We start from the raw sequence: 19070 nt of genomic DNA on the forward strand, positions 1-19070 counted from the left end.
GTATTGGCATTGAGGAAATGCCTGGTTAGTTAATAAAAGCTTTAGACCGAAAAGAATTCACCAACTTTGGAGCTGGAAAGAGATGTTCAATTTGGGCATTTTTTCCCATGGTGACTTATCAAAATGGCTAGCTATTCCGTCTCCTACTCTTTGGTCCTTCTCATGTTTTGAAGGTTTGCATTGCTGATTCACATTAGCATTTCCTATTTTTTGAGTTGGGGAGAGGGAGTTTCATCTTGATGAGACACACTTCTACCTTGTTTTGTACGCTAAATATTGCCCCGTAGCTCAAGCATCCTGTGTCTGTGTTCCTGGCCACCAGGGGACACTGTTGAGCTGTTTAAGTTCATTGAAACCACGACTGCATACTTTTCACTCTACTTTAAAGAGTTAGCAATTTTTAAAAAGTGTGAAAATTCAAGTTGTTAAGATCTTATGAAAGAGTAACTAAACAAATAAAATAAGAACAAACCCCAAGCCCTGTCTTTAATAAGAGAACCACATACTGATGTGAAGAGGTGTGCCTGTTTGCCTAAGATGTGGCTTTGTTTCAGCAAAATTATGAACTTTTGAATTTTACCAGAAAGGTGAGGCAAGGGGTTTGGACGTGGAATACACAGAAGCTGATTTCCCAGAAGAAAAGTGAATGGAATTTCCCTTCTGAGTGTCTTACATGAAACTAAATCTTACCGATGGGAACAGGATGAAAACGAGCGCTTTAAATATATTGCTGACCTCAGAGGAGAGTGAAAGCTTTTGGAATGTTGAAGGACAGAGGCAAGTGTTGTAGTGGCAATGGAAGAGGGTGCTGGTGAGAAAGGTGGTGAGATGGAGAGGCTATCACAGTGCTTCTGACTCATGGCCCACGTGTTTCTGCAGGCAGCCCATTGATGGGAATTCATCAGAACAGTGCCACCATTTATACTCCCTTATGTAAGAACAAACTTTCATCCTTGATGTAGACCCAAAGGGCCAGAAGAGCTGCCCCACACTGGTTATGCTATTTTCTAGCCAAGTCAAAAAGCTTGTAGGCAAAATTTCCTTCTCAAAGAGAGAGGGAGAGAACCAGAGAGGGGGAAGTGGGGGGAGGGAGAGAAAGAGAGAGAGAGAGAAAGCAAGTGCCTGCAGGAATGTAAAGATAAACCATTTATTCCACACAATGTGGTGATCATTTGAGGTTGAATGTTTATTATGGAACCGAGAATGCTGGAAGAGAAAAGGGAAACGAATATGTAAAGGAAATCATTCCTTCCCAAGTCCACCTTCAATTCCCAGGCTGGCAATGTACACAGGAATTTCCCCATCTCTGCCTGCATTCGTAATAAGAAAAACAATGTACTTTTTCAGATGTTCAGGAAAGCCACTGAAAGCACAGGTATGTCCCAAGCGTTCTCAGGCTATCCCTCTAACAGAGAGCTCCAGTCAGGATAGCTCTAATTCCCCCTACAGGGCTGGGGACCACTGCCCCCTCCTCTGACCCCTCCTCTCTTACTGTTAAGTGTCCTTAGGAAGGACCGTGCAGGTCAGGTGTCTTGACGTTCTTCTGCTGTGAGCTTCTCTTCCACAAACCATCCAAGGACTGTGCACTCCTGTGTCCTCAGTGAGGACCTTGTCTTCTCAGGCTGCTTCCAGAGTACCACACTTATTCCTGCTGTTTCCCCTGGCTCCGAATGGGTAGGAACTGCCCCGGAGGTTAGGAGAGGAGCTGGCCTTCATCCCAACTGTTTTTCTTCATCCAGGCTCTCTCGAAGTCTCTCACGGACACAGGTTCTTTGACATCTGAGGACCTAATGTTAGGTCAGGCCAGGAGGGAGGCACACGTGTCCTTCCATACCTCCATGGGCCACCTGTTCCTCTCATCTCCAGAAATCTCCCAACTACTTTCCAGCTTCAAGTCAAAACCTAGCCTTTCAAGGAAATGGCTATATGGGGATGGATATCTCCCCACTCTTCTCACTGAAAGCATCTGCATCCCTGCTGAGGCCCCACTGAGACAAGATGGTACACCACAGAGGAAAATGGGCTGGATGTGTTATGTTCCTATAGCAACGCTAGCTACTAACCATTGGGTGTCTTTATTTTTATATATTTATTTATATGTATTAGTTCCTTGCATTTACTTGAAGTTTATAGCATAAGGTTGCGACCTTTGTTTAGATTTGGTGCAGATAAAATTTTCTTTTACTTTTTTTTTTGGTTCATTTTAATGGGTTTTAGAGGAATTTTAACACATTTGCACTTCTGTTACCTCCTTCCTCTCATTGATTTTAATAGTTTGCCTACATTAATGGTTTTAATATTTTGTTATACATATTACACCCCCAGGTTATTTACTCTTTAATTTTTTTGTCAATATTCTTTTTGACATTTAGACATTTTAAGTTTTCATGTAATCAATTCTATTGATTCTTTTATAGTTTCTGCCTCTGGTCATGCCAAGAAAAGCCTTCCCCACCCTGAAAATCAGATCAATAATTTTTATTCTCTACTATTTTCAAATGCTTCTTAATGGTTTTGCTTTTCACATTGAAGGTTAGACCCATATGGAATTTGTTTAGATGAGTGTATAAGGTTAAATTTACATGAGAATTTTTTTCCCCCAGATGATAAGCCAGTTTCCCCATCACCTTTGGAACGACTGTCCAGGCCACACACTATATTCTCATTTATTTATTTGGGTCTCTTTCTCGATTGTCTAGCTTCTTCCATTGCTTTGCCTATCCTGTGCTTTTTCAGTTATTCTATTTCAGTTATTGTAAATTTATAATATATTTAATATTTTGTAGGACAAGTCCTGCTTCATTGCTTTTTCCTGACTCTTCAAAGTTTTCTCAGATGGTAGCCTCCATAATTTCCTTTGTCACTTGCTTCTAGTAGAGAATGGATACTGTTGACACCTAGGGGTAGTAATGAGTATGTCCTCTCATCTCACATACTCAGGGTGAAAGAACTCCAGCCTAGACACGACCCATTTCTTGCCTTGGGTCTGATTTGGTTTAAATCAGTAATGAAGCCGATGGAAAGGAGAGCAGGTCTGCCATAGACAGCAGTTTGGGGGATGGGAAACAGCACCTTGGAAAATATGGCTGGAAGTTAAGGTTATTTAAACTCAAAAATGTGGCGAAGAACCAGCCTGATGAAGTCCAGGCTTTCACATTCGAGAGAAAAGGCAGACAGTTTTTAAGGTGGGGAAGGCCTTGAGCAGGCAGAGCAGAAAGCAGTCTAGAAGTCACGTGTTGATGGAATCAACTGCATGGTAGTGGCACATTTAGAATGGCAAGAATGATGCTGGGACTGAAAAGGGGCAGCGTGGTACAGAACAAGCAGGCGATGGCCTTCCTGCCCCTGCTGTGGGCCCGCCTTCTCCAAGCTGGGCGAGCACTTTGTTCTGTTGTTCCTGGGGTGGGTGAGAAACCTGGTGGTTTTAAAAGATTAGCCAAGAGGGCTTCCCTGGTGGCGCAGTGGTTGGGAGTCCGCCTGCTGATGCAGGGGACATAGGTTCGTTCCCCGGTCCGGGAAGATCCCATATGCCGCGGAGCGGCTGGGCCCGTGAGCCATGGCCGCTGAGCCTGTGCGTCCGGAGCCTGTGCTCTGCAACGGGAGAGGCCAGAACAGTGAGAGGCCCACATACCGCAAAAAAATTAATTAAATAAATAAATAAATAAATAAAATAAAAGGTTAGCCAACAGATTAGAGGACCTAGAATTATTAATCTCAGAGAAGAGCAAACAGAGGAATAAGTTGAGCTTAAGGAGAGTTCTCACACAGAAAAGAGTAAACAATTAATCTCCTTCTGGGCTGAAAACAGGAAATTTGTGATAAAAGCCACTTACTTTACTGTGATGACAAAACATCATGAATGAAAGGGCATTTCATTGATAGCCTGAAGGGCTGAGTGCAGAGATACAGTAAGTCCCCTACATATGAACCTTCAAGTTGTGAGCTTTCAAGGATGAGAGCGTGAGTTCGCATGTGCAATCACGTAAGTTAGTTCACGTGTCTGGCGTACGTTGTCACGTGCGTGCATCCTCTACAAGTGGTTGTGCTTTTGTGTACTTTACAGAACTGTATAGAGTACAGTAGTACGGTATCTTTATTTCAAGCCCAGGATGACCAGAAGCAAGCATAAAAGCCGCGGTGATATAGCTGGTACTGCTCAGAAGCGCCAGGAATTGGAGGCCCAGAGAAAGGGTGAAGAGAGACAAGAGGAAGAAGAAGTAACTGAAGAACTGAAGAGATTCATGACACAGGAAATGGCAAGGGGATTTCTTTTATGTGAGGAGGCACTGTTAGTCTTTGAGGCACAGCACCTGCATGTAGAATGGTACACAAAGGTTGCAACAGCTGTTCAGGATGCAATCCAGTGCTACCATGTCATCTACGATGAAAAACAAAGAGCTACTACCCAGATATCACTGGATCGTTTTTTCAAGAGGGTAGATAGAATTGAATCCAGCAAGGAACCAGAACCTGTGCCATCAGCGTCACGCATGAGTGAAACTGCAGCTTGCCCTCCGTCTCCTGTTGCTGACGATCCTTCAGCTCTACCATCTCCCACCCCCTCTCCTTCCTCCAGTCAGTAACTCTCCTCGCCTGTTCACTCGATGCCAGCCCCTGGATGCCAGCTGTTGTACTGGACTGCTGTACTTTTCAGGATACTGTCCTGTAAGATGAAACACGTTTTCTTTATTTTTGGTTTGTTTGTTTTTTATGTATTATTTGTGTGAAAAGTATTATAAACCTATTACAGTACAGGACTATATAGCCGATTGTGTTAGTTGGGTACCTAGGCTAACTTTGTTGGACTTACGAACAAATTGGACTTACAGACTCACTCTTGGAACGGAACTTGTTTGTATGCAGGGGACTTACTGTGCTCAAATGCTCACATTTCCCTGGGAAACCTGGTGGGGGCTTTTTAACTGCATTTTCCCCTCTCCCCATTAACGCTGCAGGGAGCTGGTCGTGTCTTCCTCAGGGGTGTCAGTTATGGAATCTCTTACTGGACACCTCTTGGAAACAGCATAGACCTTCAACACCACAGTGTGGGGTCTTAACTGTAGGTGGGGGATTGTTCCCTAACAAACACACGGATTTATGGAAAACATAATTTGTGTGGCGTATCTGGGTGACTTTGGAAGAAATTCTAGACTTAGCACTGTTTAATAAGAGCTATAGGGGACTCTCACTCGTCCACCTGGTCTTAGATGCCTGGGTTTCCCCGGTGTTCACCCTAGGCCCTCGTCTCTTCTCAGATGCATTTATACCTTCCCCCATGGGCAGCCGTAGCCTCTTCTATTGATGACTGACTCCATATCACCATCACAGTTTGCTCCTAAGCTCTAGACCCGCATTTCTAACTGCCTGCTGGACGATTTCACAAGCACTTCAAACTTACCAGGTCTAGAAGTGAGCTGCGTCTGAACCTTCCCTGCAGACCTTGATGAATGACGTCACCACTGACTCAGTAGCCAAAACCAAAGCCCAGATTCCTTCCCCTTCCTTATCTTCCACCACCTTCTGTTCCGTCTCTGCCCTACGTGTCTCCTCCATCTGCCCCCTCTTCTCCCTTCTGAGTGCCATCACTCACTTCAGACCTCAGGCACTTCTTACCTAGATTTTGGAGAACCTGTGCTTTCGCTCTTTTCCAATTCATCCTCCAACAGGCAGTCCAAATTGTATTTCTAAAATACACATCTGCTAAGAATCGTTAGATGGCTTCTCATTATTTCTAAGACCTCAGATCTGGCCTATACTCACATGTCTCACTTTATTGCCCACTTCTACCCAGCTGGGACTCAACCTTTCGGACATACTGGACTCCTGCACTTCTGTCTCTGCCCTCACTCTCTCTTACCTCCTGCCCCTGCGTATGTCTGTTTCTGTATTTGATGGGCTCACCCCCCTGCCCTTGGTGTTCTTCCTCTGCACTCCCACCACCCTCTTGTGGAACTTTATCGTAGTTCCAAGCACTGCCTGTTTATAAGACTTTCTCCACTATTAGACTCTGAGCTCCTGGAAAGCAGAAATCATGTCTTCCATAGCTGTTTCTCCCAGCCTCACATAGAGGTGCATAGAGGTGGCTAATAAATATTTGTTGAAAGGCAGTGTATGAATAACATATTCAGTAGAGCTTTAAAAATCATCTAGGAAGGTCTAAGTTTTTATTTACTATAATTTGAATTGAGAATCTCCACCCCAAAGCTATTTTCTAATTGGGTAAATAGTCTTGAGTGTCTATTTTGGCCTCTTAGTACTAATTTCACTGTGGCAGGATTCAGAGGAATTTCAGGGGAGGGGGTGTTCATATTTTATTCTTTCTCTTTCTTCCTCCCTCCCTTTATAAATCTCATCCACTTGATAGCACTGTGGAGAAGATTAAATGAGATGAGGCATATATAGGACACATCTATAGATGTGTTGTGTGCCCAACACATGTAAGCTGTGTTACTCACAAGGCAGAGTGGCAGCTGGTACATTTATACCATGAATATAACTCCCAGTTAGATGCTAGAACGCTGGTGTCAGCCAATCAACCAACATTCTCCTCCCTGTGGAATATCTATTTGGGAAATCTGGTTGCTGGGGAGAGCAAGATAAGGACAGACAGCTGTGTGATTATAAAGGCTCTAGAAGTCTAGGGAATTCCCCGGTGGTCCAGCGGTTAGGACTCTGTGCTTTCACTGCTGAGGGCACAGGTTCAATCCCTGGTGGGGGAACTAAGATCCCACGAGCTGCACGGCGCAGCCAAAAAATATATATAATAATAATAATAATAATAAATAAACTGTTCCTAAAGGATCTAGAAGTCTGATAAGCTGGTCTCCCCACCAAATAAGAACCTATTTACCAAGTTAATTGAAAGGCCCACAGCATCCACCATCTGTCAGTGCTGGGGCATCATTTTTTTTTAATTGTAATAAAATATATACAACATAAAATGTACCATTTTAATTATTTTTTCAGGACACAATTTATTGGCATTAAGTGCATTCACAATGTTGTAAACCATCACCATTATCTATTCCTAAAATGTTTTTATCACCCCAGGCAGAAACTCTGTTGACCATTAAGCAATAACTCCCCATTTCCTACACACCCCCTCAACCCTTGGCAACCTCTAATCTATTTCTGTCTCTATGGATTTACCTGTTCCAGATATTTCATGTAAGTGGAATCACGCAATAGTTGTCCTTCTGTGTCTGGCTTATTTCATTTAGCCTAATGTGTTCAAGATTCATCCATGTCGGAGCATGTGTCTGAATTTGCTCATCTCTTCTTACATGGAAACTTTCCTCTTGATGCCCCATGAGGACCACTTTTTTCATGCTTCTGCTCGTTCTGATCATACCCCCTTTCTTCTTTTCAACATGTTTTCAGAGCCTCCCCTTCCGGAAGTAGACTTTTTCACTGTGCATGGAGGGCCTTTACCACGCCTGAGACTGAGGAAAGCCAAGGAGAAAAATGGACCCATCAGGTCAGTAGAGGCCTCTTTTCCATGGCTGCCCAGTGATCTCCATGGAGTGTTTTGAAAACTTTGGTTTGAGTGAGGAAGAGACTTCTCTTTAGGTGGCTTCACTGGAGTAGTTGAGTCAGTACAGTCAGTGCCTCGTTTTTTGTTTCCTTGGGTACAGACTGGGCCTTTAATTCCAGCTAGCACCCTCCCTAATGAATAGAGAGACTTGTAAAGGACCAGAGACAAGCATTTGGGCAGCTGAGCTCGAGAAATTAAATCCGTTCCATTGGTCATTAGATGAGCACTGGTTGGGTACCCGTCAGGCTATCACTTTGCACTCACGCCTCCAGGTCCATCCTTTAGTGATGGTGGATCAGGAACATCATTTCATTTACCAAAAAGACAGAATATATTTTCCTTTATTTAAGGATGATCTTGGGGGGGGGGGGCGTGTAGTGCTTTCTTATTTATTTTTTTATTGAAGTAGAGTTGATTTACAATGTTGTTACAATCTCTGCAGTACAGCAGAGTGACTCAGTTATACACGTACAGACATTCTTTTTTTTAAATATTCTTTTCCATTATGGTTTATCACAGGATATTGAATATAGTTCCCTGAGCTGTACATTAGGACCTTGTTATTTATCCATTCTAAAGTAACAGTTTGCATCTACTAACCCCAAACTCCCAGTCCATCCCTCTCCCTCCCCCACTCCCATGTGTGTAGTGATTTCTGGAAGAGTCATTTGGATAATTCTTTTAATTCATTCATGTATTGAGATGTGAGCAAGACACTGCATTGTTAACAGCTGCTTCTGGGACTCCAGGTGGTATTAGGATGGAGTGAATTTACCTCAGTTGCTGGACTACCTTGTGTACAATTAAGCTTTTTATTTACAAAGGTCATGGCAGGATTAGGAAAGCAGAATTATTCCCTTTTTAGAGAGGAAAATTGAGGTTTGCCTGGAGAGATGAGTAACTTAGTGACAGTAACAAATCAAGGAGATGGCAACAACCTGTTTCTTTGACCTAACTTATACTGCCTATGTCTCTCCTGACCCTTCAGTCTAATGACCCTGCTGTACAATCAAGGTAAAATTCGTGAGGTATCACAAAACTATAAAAAAGAAAGTCTATAGGGGCTTCCCTGGTGGCGCAGTGGTTGAGAGTCCACCTGCCGATGCAGGGGACACGGGTTCGTGCCCCGGTCTGGGAGGATCCCACATGCCGCAGAGCGGCTGGGCCCGTGAGCCATGGCCGCTGAGCCTGCGTGTCCGGAGCCTGTGCTCCGCAACGGGAGAGGCCACAACAGTGAGAGGCCCGCGTACCGCAAAAAAAAAAAAAAAAAGAAAGTCTATCGATATTATGTGTCCATTTGTAATGAAACTTGAGCTTTTTTATCTATTAGTTTGAGTTCAGCAAGTGCTCAAAAGTCTTTCCAGGCATGGATATGGCCTAAGTTGTTCTGTTTCTTGATTCCTGACAAGTTACTGGAAGGCATTGTAATTCTGTTGCTATAAGGAGAACAGAAGTTGTGATCTCACTGCCTGAGAGAATTTGCAAGACGTACGTGATATTTAGGCCAGATGATTATGTAAGGCAGAAAGAAAAGCCAAATGACAGTCTACCCTTGTGGCTCTGTGCCGGCCAGTGCCTCCAAAACAGGAAGTGGAGATCTGTGAGTCATTCAAGGGAGGGTGGTGGTGAAAAAGAGGGGAGAAGTCCTTCCAGAGCAGTCATGCTCTAAACAGCCACAACTGCTTCCCCAACATCATCGGGGCTAATTACCAGCAGGCAATTGGGGGGTTTTCTTGGCCCGACTACCCGGTTTGAGCTGGGGGTAGCAGCACCGCCAGTGTGTGACAGGCCGGAGTCTGCCTTGTACGTTGTCAGGGGACAGTGGCTTGGGCACAAGGCGGAGCAGGGGCTCTGGGGCCACACTCCCTTCCTTAGCTTGGTGATCTTGGGTGGATGATGCAGCCTGTGGCTGGGCTCTCTTAATGCTAGTGTCTCCCACACTTGCCAGATTACAAGTGTACCTGGGGTGCTTTATCAGCTGTATGAATTCTCAGACTCTACTGGAGATTTTGATTCAGTAGGTCTGAGATGGGGGCTGGGAATTTGTACAATTATCAAGCAACTCAGGTGATTATGATCATGCTAATTGGGGATACCACTTTATGCGTCATGAATGGTGCCTCTACTGGGCAACGTTCAGAACCAAAAGAGTTCAGGTGATCCTTGAACTTGCACTTGAATATCACCACCTACGTGGAAAGGTGAGAGGGACTTGAAGATGTGCTTATGGACAGCATGGAGTCTGCTGCCTGTTTACTTTCTTACCTGTGGCCATGATTCATAGGGATGTCTTCAAGTCCCCAGGAAAGTTTGTTGTTATAAGTGTTCCGTTGTCGGCAGTGGAGGCTTAGTAAATGTTTACTGGTGATGGCAGTGACAACTCATTGCCCTGCAGACTTTAATTTGTCCCTTTTGTAGAAAGCCCTATGCTGAAAGTGAACCCAGAAACTTTGTGGAAATCAGGGGCCTGAGGACACCTAGGAATTTGGGGAGCCTGGTTGGTGGATAGTTTCCAAATCCAACACCTGCTGTTGGGGAAGACTCCCTTTTCTTAACCTAGTAACTCATGAGCTCTTAGGAAGCAGGAGATGGGGCATTAGGAATGCGGAGCAGGAAGCGTATACTTATTGGTAAAATAGAATTATGTGTGCTAATGAGTTTTGGAAATTACCCTAATCGTATTTGGTGCTGATGCATGTTTTTCTTCTTTACTGAAATTTCAACTCAAGAAACATTAGTGAGGAATCAGTCACAGCCAAAGAGCTGTGCAATGATTTGCAAGGATACAAGAGTAAATCATTCAATAAAGACGCAGACATAGAGAATGGACTTGAGGACACAGGGAGGGGGAAGGGTAAGCTGGGACGAAGAGAGTGGCATGGACATATATGCAGTACCAAATGTAAAATAGATAGCTAGTGGGAAGCAGCCGCATAGCACAGGGAGATCAGCTCGGTGCTTTGTGACCACCTGGATGCGTGGGATAGGGAGGGTGGGAGGGAGACGCAAGAGGGAGGAGATATGGGGATATATGTATATGTATAGCTGATTCACTTTGTTATACAGCAGAAACTAACACACCATTGTAAAGCCATTGTACTCCAATAAAGATGTTAAAAAAAAGCACCCCTATGATCTTAAAAAAAAAAAAAAGAGTAAATCATTCAAATCCCTGCTATCAAGCCTGATAGAAAAAGCAGACATCCCAACACCTACTATACTAGAGGCAGGAGATGAGTCCCGAATAGATGGGAATAAAAAGAAAGGTGTGATTCATTCTCAGAGTGTTGTTTTTCTTTAACATCTTTATTGGAGTATAATTGCTTTACAATGGTGTGTTAGTTTCTGCTTTATGACAAAGTGAATCAGTTATACATATACATATGTTCCCATATCTCTTCCCTCTTGCATCTCCCTCCCTCCCGCCCTCCCTATCCCACCCCTCTAGGTGGTCACAAAGCACTGAGCTGATCTCCCTGTGCTATGCGGCTGCTTCCCGCTAGCTATTTTACATTTCGTAGTGTATATATGTCCATGCCACTCTCTCACTTTGTCACAGCTTACCCTTCCCCCTCCCCATATCCTCAAGTCCATGCTCTAGTAGGTCTCTCAGAGTGTTTTTGTTCTTACACTTCCTTTCACTGACAGATTTTGTATTTGGTGGGATAAATAATACTAAAACACATGACAAACATGACACCTGGTTGCTAGTTTGTTTCTTTGTCCACATCTAGGGAACATATGAGATTTTCCCTTTCCGGCTCTTTCAGGATACTGTTAGACTAGATGAACTCATGATGATCTGTACTCCATGCTTCTCATTCATTTCATAGGAACTTTCATATCAGTACGCGAACTGGAGGGAATGTAAATCACATGAGTTCCGTTTTAGGTACCCCATGTGATTGCGTGGAGCCTTTTTGCAGACTTAGTGCATTAACTCTTGTAGGCATTTGGCCTCCATGTGACTGCTAAATCCTTTCCACAGCTGGGCTTTATTTGCCCATTTGAAAATCACTGATTAGATCAACTTTAAGACACATATACTCCAGGTAGTTATACGTTCAGCAACTTCTCCCAGCTAAAGAGGATTTACCGGATAGCCATCTGCAGCCAGAACTTGGAGAGATCCCTCACCCAGTGTCATCTGGCATTAACACTGTTGGTTCCAACTGGAGTTCCATGACGGTGGGAGCTGTCAGACCGTAAATCCCACACGGGCAAGGACTTTTATCCAGTGTTGCATCTCCAGTGTCTAGAAAAGTGTTGATCTCATAGCAGGTGCTCAACAAATACGAATAAATGAATGAACGAATCCCCCAAGCAAGGATCTGATAGACATTTTCTTTTCTCTTCCAGTTCATATCAGGTGTTAGTGCTTCCCCTGGCCCTCCAAAGCACATTTGTTTGTGATTCTGAAGAGGCTACCTCATTCTTTAGCAATGCTTCTGGTGCTGATGGATATGTGACGGCAGAACTGCTGGCCAAGGATGTTCCCGATGATGCCGTGGAGATATCTATCGGAGACAGGCTGTACTATGGGAAATATTATAATGCACCCTTGAAAATAGGGAATGATTACTGCATTATATTACGAATCACAAGTGAATGGAATAAGGTATATTTCTTTAAAAACTCTTGTGAATTCTATATTTTCCTCTTCATGTGAAATTTAAATATTTGAACATTTGTTTTCCCAATATTTGAGGTGAACACTGCTTGTAAGAACAATAAGAATGCGTTGAATCTTTTCACTTTATAAAGGATGAGCAGGTGAAACCTTTTTGGAGGTTGATGTTCTGAACTTGCTGGGGGACCTGTTTGGACTTAACTAGTTTGGGTTCTTCTTCTTAAGCTTCAAGAATGCCCTCATCCTATTGCACTGCTGAAGCCTGAGTTGGAGAGGAACATCTAGATCTTTCTGTCACTTCCCCATACTCCTGCCAGACTGCTGCCTCTCCTCATTCTCCAGGAAGCCAGCGGGAGGGGCAGATTAAGTTCAGCACTATTTTCTGGCTCTGTTTTCTGCTTCCGTTATTTCCTTGGCTATTGCGTAAGCCTCACTCTCCTCTCTCCATCCTTAGAAAGGCTATGTTTTTCCAGTGCTGGTTCTTTCTTGAGACATACAACGATATATTCATTACAGAATGAATAGATGGGGACTTCCCTCGCGGTCCAGTGGTTAAGACTCCGTGCTTCCAATGCAGGGGGGTGCGGGTTTGATCCCTGGTCAGGGAACTGAGATCCCATCTACCATGCGGTGTGGCCAAAAAAAAAAAGAATGAATAAATATAATGAGCTGGACAAGCAGAATAGCAAGAGCTGGATGGGTCAGTCAGGGGTGGAAGATCTAGAAGAAACATTGTGATGGTTGCCCTAGGAGGGCTCAAGGTTTGGTATCAATTCATATCGGTTGGTAATGGAAGCTAGAAAAAATAATATTAATAGAAACATCTCTTGACTGATGAATTTGAGCCATCTTGCGTGTAAGGTTCATCACATATTTAAAACTGAAACACGCAATTAAATTCTGTATAGGACACAAGTTAAATGCACCATTATCATGCTTGATATAAAACTAAGAATATGTCCAAGTAGCAAAAAGTTCTGGTGGTGTTTTGTGGCAATTATGTAGGGATTAAGAATTGGAAGACTAAAGTCCAGAATATATTGCCCTGAATTTGTTCCAAAGGTGTTTATGACTTAGACAAGGCCTCCTTGCTGGAAAATTACCCAGAGATCCTGACTTGGTGTTTCTAGCCATAGACAACACGGGCAGTACCATATGTGTGCAACTTAGAGATTGCTCAGAGAGCTGCTGTCTCAGATTGAGACTTTGGTCTGGGAGGGTGTATTAGTTATCTTGGGCTGCCATTTCAAAATACCATAGACTGCGTGGCTTAAACAACAGACATTTATTTCTCATAGTTCTGGAGACGGGGAAGTCCAAGATTAAGTCCAAAGTGCAGGCTACTTTGGTTCCCTGGGGAGGACCCTCTTCCTGGCTTGCAGCCAGCTGCCTTCTTGCTGTGTCCTCATGTGGTGGGGACTGAGTGATCTCTGATCAGTCTTCCTCATCTTATGGACCCTGATCCCATCATGTGGGCCCTACCCTCATGACCTCATCTAAACCTAATTACATTCCAAAGGCCCTACCTCCAAATAACATCACATTGGGGGTTAGGGCTTCAATGTGGATCAATATCAATTTGGGGCACAAAGAGAATGAGGTGGGAGGTTACGATAAGAATTCTAGTTTATAGGGAACTTTCCTGTGGTGTCATTGATGCCTCTTTTTCATACAGCTAAGCGGAACACGTGCTTGTTCTTTGAAATAATTTATATTTGGACTCACATATTCGAATTGCTATTACTTCCCCTTTGGGTTTCAAATATATTAGTGTTGCAGTCATATTAAGATCAGTAGTGGTTTATTTATTTATTTTTCTTTTTAAAACAGCTTTACTGAGATGCAATTCATATAATTCTAAAGTGTACAATTCAATGGTTTTTAATATATTTACAAGATGGTGGTAATGCAACAATCACCATCTGATACTCAGACATTTAGCAGTGATAATTTTTAATATTTATTTTTAATTGTGGTAAAATACACATAAAATTTACCATCTTAACAATTTTTAAACTAACAATTTGGTAGTGTCGAGTACACTTACACTGTTAAGAAACCAATCTTCAGAACTTTTCATCTTGCAAGACAAACTCTGTATGCATTAAACAACTCCCCATTCCTCCTCTTCTTCCCCAACTCCTGGCAACTACCCTTTTACTTTCTGTCTCTATGAATTTGACTAGTTACCTTGTATAAGTAGACTCATACAGTATTTATCTTTTTGTGATTGTCTTATTTCATTTAGCATAATGTCTTCAAGGGTCACTCATGCTGTAGCATGTTTCAGAATTTCCTTTCTTTTTAAGGCTGAATAATATTCCATTGTACGTATGGATAAACATTTTGTTTATCCATGATCTGTAGATGGACACTTGGGTTGCTTCCATCTTTTGGCAATTGCAAATAATGCTCCTGTGACCATGGGTGTTCACATATCTCTTTGAGTCTCTGCTTTCACTTCTTTTGGGTATACACCTTCAAGTGGAATTGTTGGATCGTTTGGTAATTTTATTTTTTTAATTCTTTTTGAAGATCCCCATACAGTTTTCCATAGCCACTGCACCATTTTACACTCCCACCGACAGTGCACAAGCGTTCCATTTTCTCCACAACCTCCCCAACACTTGCTGTTTTCTGTTTTAATGATGGCCTTCCTAATGGATGTGAGGTGGCTTCACATTGTGGTTTTGGTTTGCATTTCCATAATGATTTATGATGTTGAGCTTATTTTCAGGTACTTTTGACAATTTGTGTATCTTCTTTGGAGAAATGGTTATTCAAGTCCTTTGCCCATCTTTGAAGTGATTTATTTCTTTGTTGTTTAGTTTTAGGAGCTTGCTATATATTCTGGGTATGTGATTTACAAATATTTTTTCCCACTATGTGAGTTGCCTTTTTACTCTGTTGATAGTGTCCTTTGATGCACAAAAGTTCTTAATTTTGATGAAATCCAATTTGCCTATTTTTTCTTTTGTCACCTATGCTTTTAGTGTCATATCTAAGAAATCACTGTCAAATGTAATTTCCCAAAGCTTTTCCTTTGTGTTTTCTTCTAAGAGTTTTAAGTCTTATATTTAGGCTTGATCCATTTTGGATAATTTTTGTATATGGTGTTAGGTAATGGTCCTACTTCATTCTTTTACATGTGGTTATCCAGTTTTCCCAGCATCATTTTTTGAAGATTTCCTTTGCCCATTGAATGGTCTAGGTACTCTTGTCAAAAGTCATTTGAGGGAATTCCCTGAAAGTCCAGTAATTAGGACTCCACGCTTCCACTGCAGGGGGCATGGGTTTGATCCCTGGTCGGGGAACTAAGATCCTGCATGCTGTGAGGCACAGCCAAAAAAAAAAGTCATTTGATATATATGCAAGAGTTTATTTCTGGGCTCTCTATACTATTCCATTGGTCTGTATGTCTGTCTTTAGACCAGTACCACATTTTTTTTTATTATTATTACTTTTTATTGGAGTATAGTTGATTTACAATGTTGTGTTAGTTTCTGCTGTACAGCAAAGTGAATCAGTTACACATATACATATATCCACTCCTTTTTAGGTTCCTTTCCCATATAGGTCATTACAGAGTATTGAGTAGAGTTCCCTGTGCTATATACTAGGTTCTTAGTACCACACCATTTTGATTACTGTAGCTTTGTATATCAGGAGGTGTGAGTTTTCCAGTTCCCCTTTTTGTTTTTCCTTCTGTATATCTGTCCCAATAAACATCATTACCATGTTCCCGGTTGTCAAGACAGAAATCTAGGAATAATTCTTGTCTCCTCCCTTTTTTCTTATCTTCTTGTGCAGCCCATCATTAAATTGTGTCAATTCTATCCCATTAATGCCATTTAAGATCATCCTTTCATCTCTTTCATTAACACTGTTTAGCTTTTGACATCTCTTGTCTGAACATCAATTTTCTAACTCATTTTCTTGTCTCTTATACTACCTATCTCCTTGCTCCATACTACTGCCATCATGTATTTCATAAAATGCACATCTGATCAAGGCACTCCATTTTAATGAACTCCCTTCTTCACCTTGCCATTTCAATTTCTCTCTTTTAATACACTCAGTTCCCTAGTAACTGCCTTGCTGTCTGAGGTCCTTTTTCTTCCTCAGTGTCTTGAACTATACCCTTCACTGGTTACTCTTGCATATTATCTTTTATTTTAATTAACATCTTTATTGGAGTATAATTGCTTTACAATGGTGTGTTAGTTTCTGGTTTATAACAAAGTGAATCAGTTTTACATATACATATATCCCCATATCTCTTCCTTCTTGTGTATCCCTCCCACCCTCCCTATTCCACCCCTCTAGGTGGTCACAAAGCACCAAGCTAATCTCCCTGTGCTATGTGGCTGCTTCCCACTAGCTCTGTTTTACATTTGGTAGTGTATATATGACCATGCCACTCTCTCACTTTGTCCCAGTTTACCCTTCCCCCTCCCCATGTCCTCAAGTCCATTCTCTATGTCTGCGTCTTTTTTCATGTCCTGCACCTAGGTTCTTCAGAACCTTTTTTTTTTTTTAGATTCCATATATATGTGTTAGCATACAGTATTTGTTTTTCTCTTTCTGACTTACTTCACTCTGTATGACAGCTCCATCCACCTCACTACAAATAACTGCTAGCATACAGTATTTGTTAGCATACAGTATGTGTGTTAGCATACAGTATTTGTTTTTCTCTTTCTGACTTACTTCACTCTGTATGACAGCTCCATCTACCTCACTACAAATAACTCATTTCGTTGCTTTTTATGGCTGAGTAATATTCCATTGTATATATGTGCCACATCTTCGTTATCCATTCATCTGTCAATGGACACTCAGGTTGTTTCCATGTCCTTGCTATTGTAAATAGAGCTGCAATGAACAATGTGGTACATGACTCTTTTTGAATTATGGTATTTTCAGGGTATATGCCCAGTAGTGGGATTGCTAGGTCATATATGGTAGTTCTATTTTTAGTTTTTTAAGGAGCCTTCATACTGTTCTCTATAGTGGCTGTATCAATTTACATTCCCACCAACAGTGCAAGAGGGTTCCCTTTTCTCCACACCCTCTCCAGCATTTATTGTTTCTAGATTTTTTGATGATGGCCATTCTGACTGGTGTGAGGTGATACCTTATTGTAGTTTTAATTTGCATTTCTCTAATGATTAGTGATGTTAAGCATCCTTTCATGTGTTTGTTGGCAATCTGTATATCTTCTTTGCAGAAATGTCTATTTAGGTCTTCTGCCCATTTTTGGATTGGGTTGTTTGTTTTTTGATATTGAGCTACATGAGCTGCTTGTATATTTTGGAGATTAATCCTTTGTCAGTTGTTTCATTTGCAAATATTTTCTCCCGTTCTGAGGGTTGTCTTTTTGTCTTATTTATGTTTTCTTTTGCTGTGCAAAAGCTTTTAAGTTTCATTAGGTCCCATTTGTTTATTTTTGGTTTTATTTTCATTTCCCTAGGAGGTGGGTCAAAAAGGATCTTGCTGTGATTTATGTCATAGAGTGTTCTACCTATGTTTTCCTCTAAGAGTCTTATAGTGTTTGACCTTACATTTAGGTCTTTAATACACTTTGAGTTTATTTTTGTGTATGGTATTAGGAAGTGTTTTAATTTCATTCTTTTACATGTAACTGTACAGTTTTCCCAGCACCACTTATTGAAGAGGCTGTCTTTTCTCCACTGTATATTCTTGCCTGCTTTATCAAAGATAAGGTGACCATATGTGCATGGGTTTATCTCTGGGCTTTCTATCCTGTTCCATTAATCTGTCTTTCTGTTTTTGTGCCAGTACCATACTGCGTTGATTACTGTAGCTTTGTAGTATGGTCTAAAGTCAGGGAGCCTGATTCTTCCAGCTCCGTTTTTCTTTCTCAAGATTGCTTTGCTATTCGGGGTTTTTTTGTGTTTCCATACAAATTGTGAAATTTTTTGTTCTAGTTCTGTGAAAAATGCCATTGGTAGTTTGATAGGGATTGTATTGAATCTGTAGATTGCTTTGGGTAGTATAGTCATTTTCACAATGTTGATCCTTCCAATCCAAGAACATGGTATATCTCTCCATCTGTTTGTATCATCTTTAATTTCTTTCATCAGTGTCTTATAGTTTTCTGCATACAGGTCTTTTGTCTCCATAGGGAGGTTTATTCCTAGGTATTTTATTCTTTTTGTTGCAGTGGTAAATGGGAGTGTTTCCTTAATTTCTCCTTCAGAGTTTTCATCATTAGTATATAGGAATTGCATGTTATCTTTTATTAAATGCACTTGATGCACTAAGCATCAAGGCAAAATTTAGTCACATTCAAAACCTTGTGGCCATTTTAAGCTTTTCCCAGAATTTATCAGTGTAAATATAGTTTTTCAATTTTTAATAAAATAAACCCAGACTGACTAAGGCTGTCACTTGAAAGAGAATTACTTAATGAAGTTGAAGGGATCTTTCTTTAACCTCTACTATTTGGTGTCCTCTGGGGAATTTTTTGCTGACTTTTATCATAAATCAATGGTAATCCTAGCATTCCTAACAGACAAATATGCCTATAATATCAGCAGGGGAGAAGAAGAGAAGGTATTTCATTCCAATGAGTTTGTGGGTTGCTTCTACCATGGATGAGCTTTCATACATGTTCCTTTAGCTTTCTTCCTGGTTCTTGGCTATGTTTTGGGTAACTGAGTTTGCCTGATAAATATCATCTAGAGAAGTGAAGTATTCGTATATACCAGCCCGTCTCATAGCCTTGCACATAACATGCATTACTACTTCTTGGTGAACCTGGATGTGACCCCAGAATCCTTTTCAACATACTGTAGTTCTCCAGGCAGTCAGTGGCAGTTGGTGAGAGCTGGCAAGGGGAATGGAACTTACCACCATCCCTGCTCTTTCCTCATAGCATGT

General features: G+C 41.6%; 1 protein-coding gene across 8 annotated transcripts in view; it reads left to right on the plus strand.

Annotated features, from left to right (window-relative positions):
• SUSD1 (sushi domain containing 1) overlaps positions 1-19070 on the plus strand; it is a 144369-nt gene that overhangs the window by 94428 nt on the left and 30871 nt on the right. For all 8 annotated transcript variants that reach the window (XR_004350309.1, XR_004350310.1, XM_032634457.1 and 5 more), the window contains 2 exons: positions 7381-7477; positions 11894-12152. Coding sequence is in view for 6 of the 8 variants with exons in the window: in XM_032634457.1 (XP_032490348.1) it covers positions 7381-7477; positions 11894-12152 (356 nt within the window). In the remaining 2 variants the exon portion in view is untranslated. The remainder of the gene's footprint in view (positions 1-7380; positions 7478-11893; positions 12153-19070) is intronic.

Source organism: Phocoena sinus, chromosome 6, assembly GCF_008692025.1.
Source record: "Phocoena sinus isolate mPhoSin1 chromosome 6, mPhoSin1.pri, whole genome shotgun sequence".
Taxonomy (NCBI): domain Eukaryota; kingdom Metazoa; phylum Chordata; class Mammalia; order Artiodactyla; family Phocoenidae; genus Phocoena; species Phocoena sinus.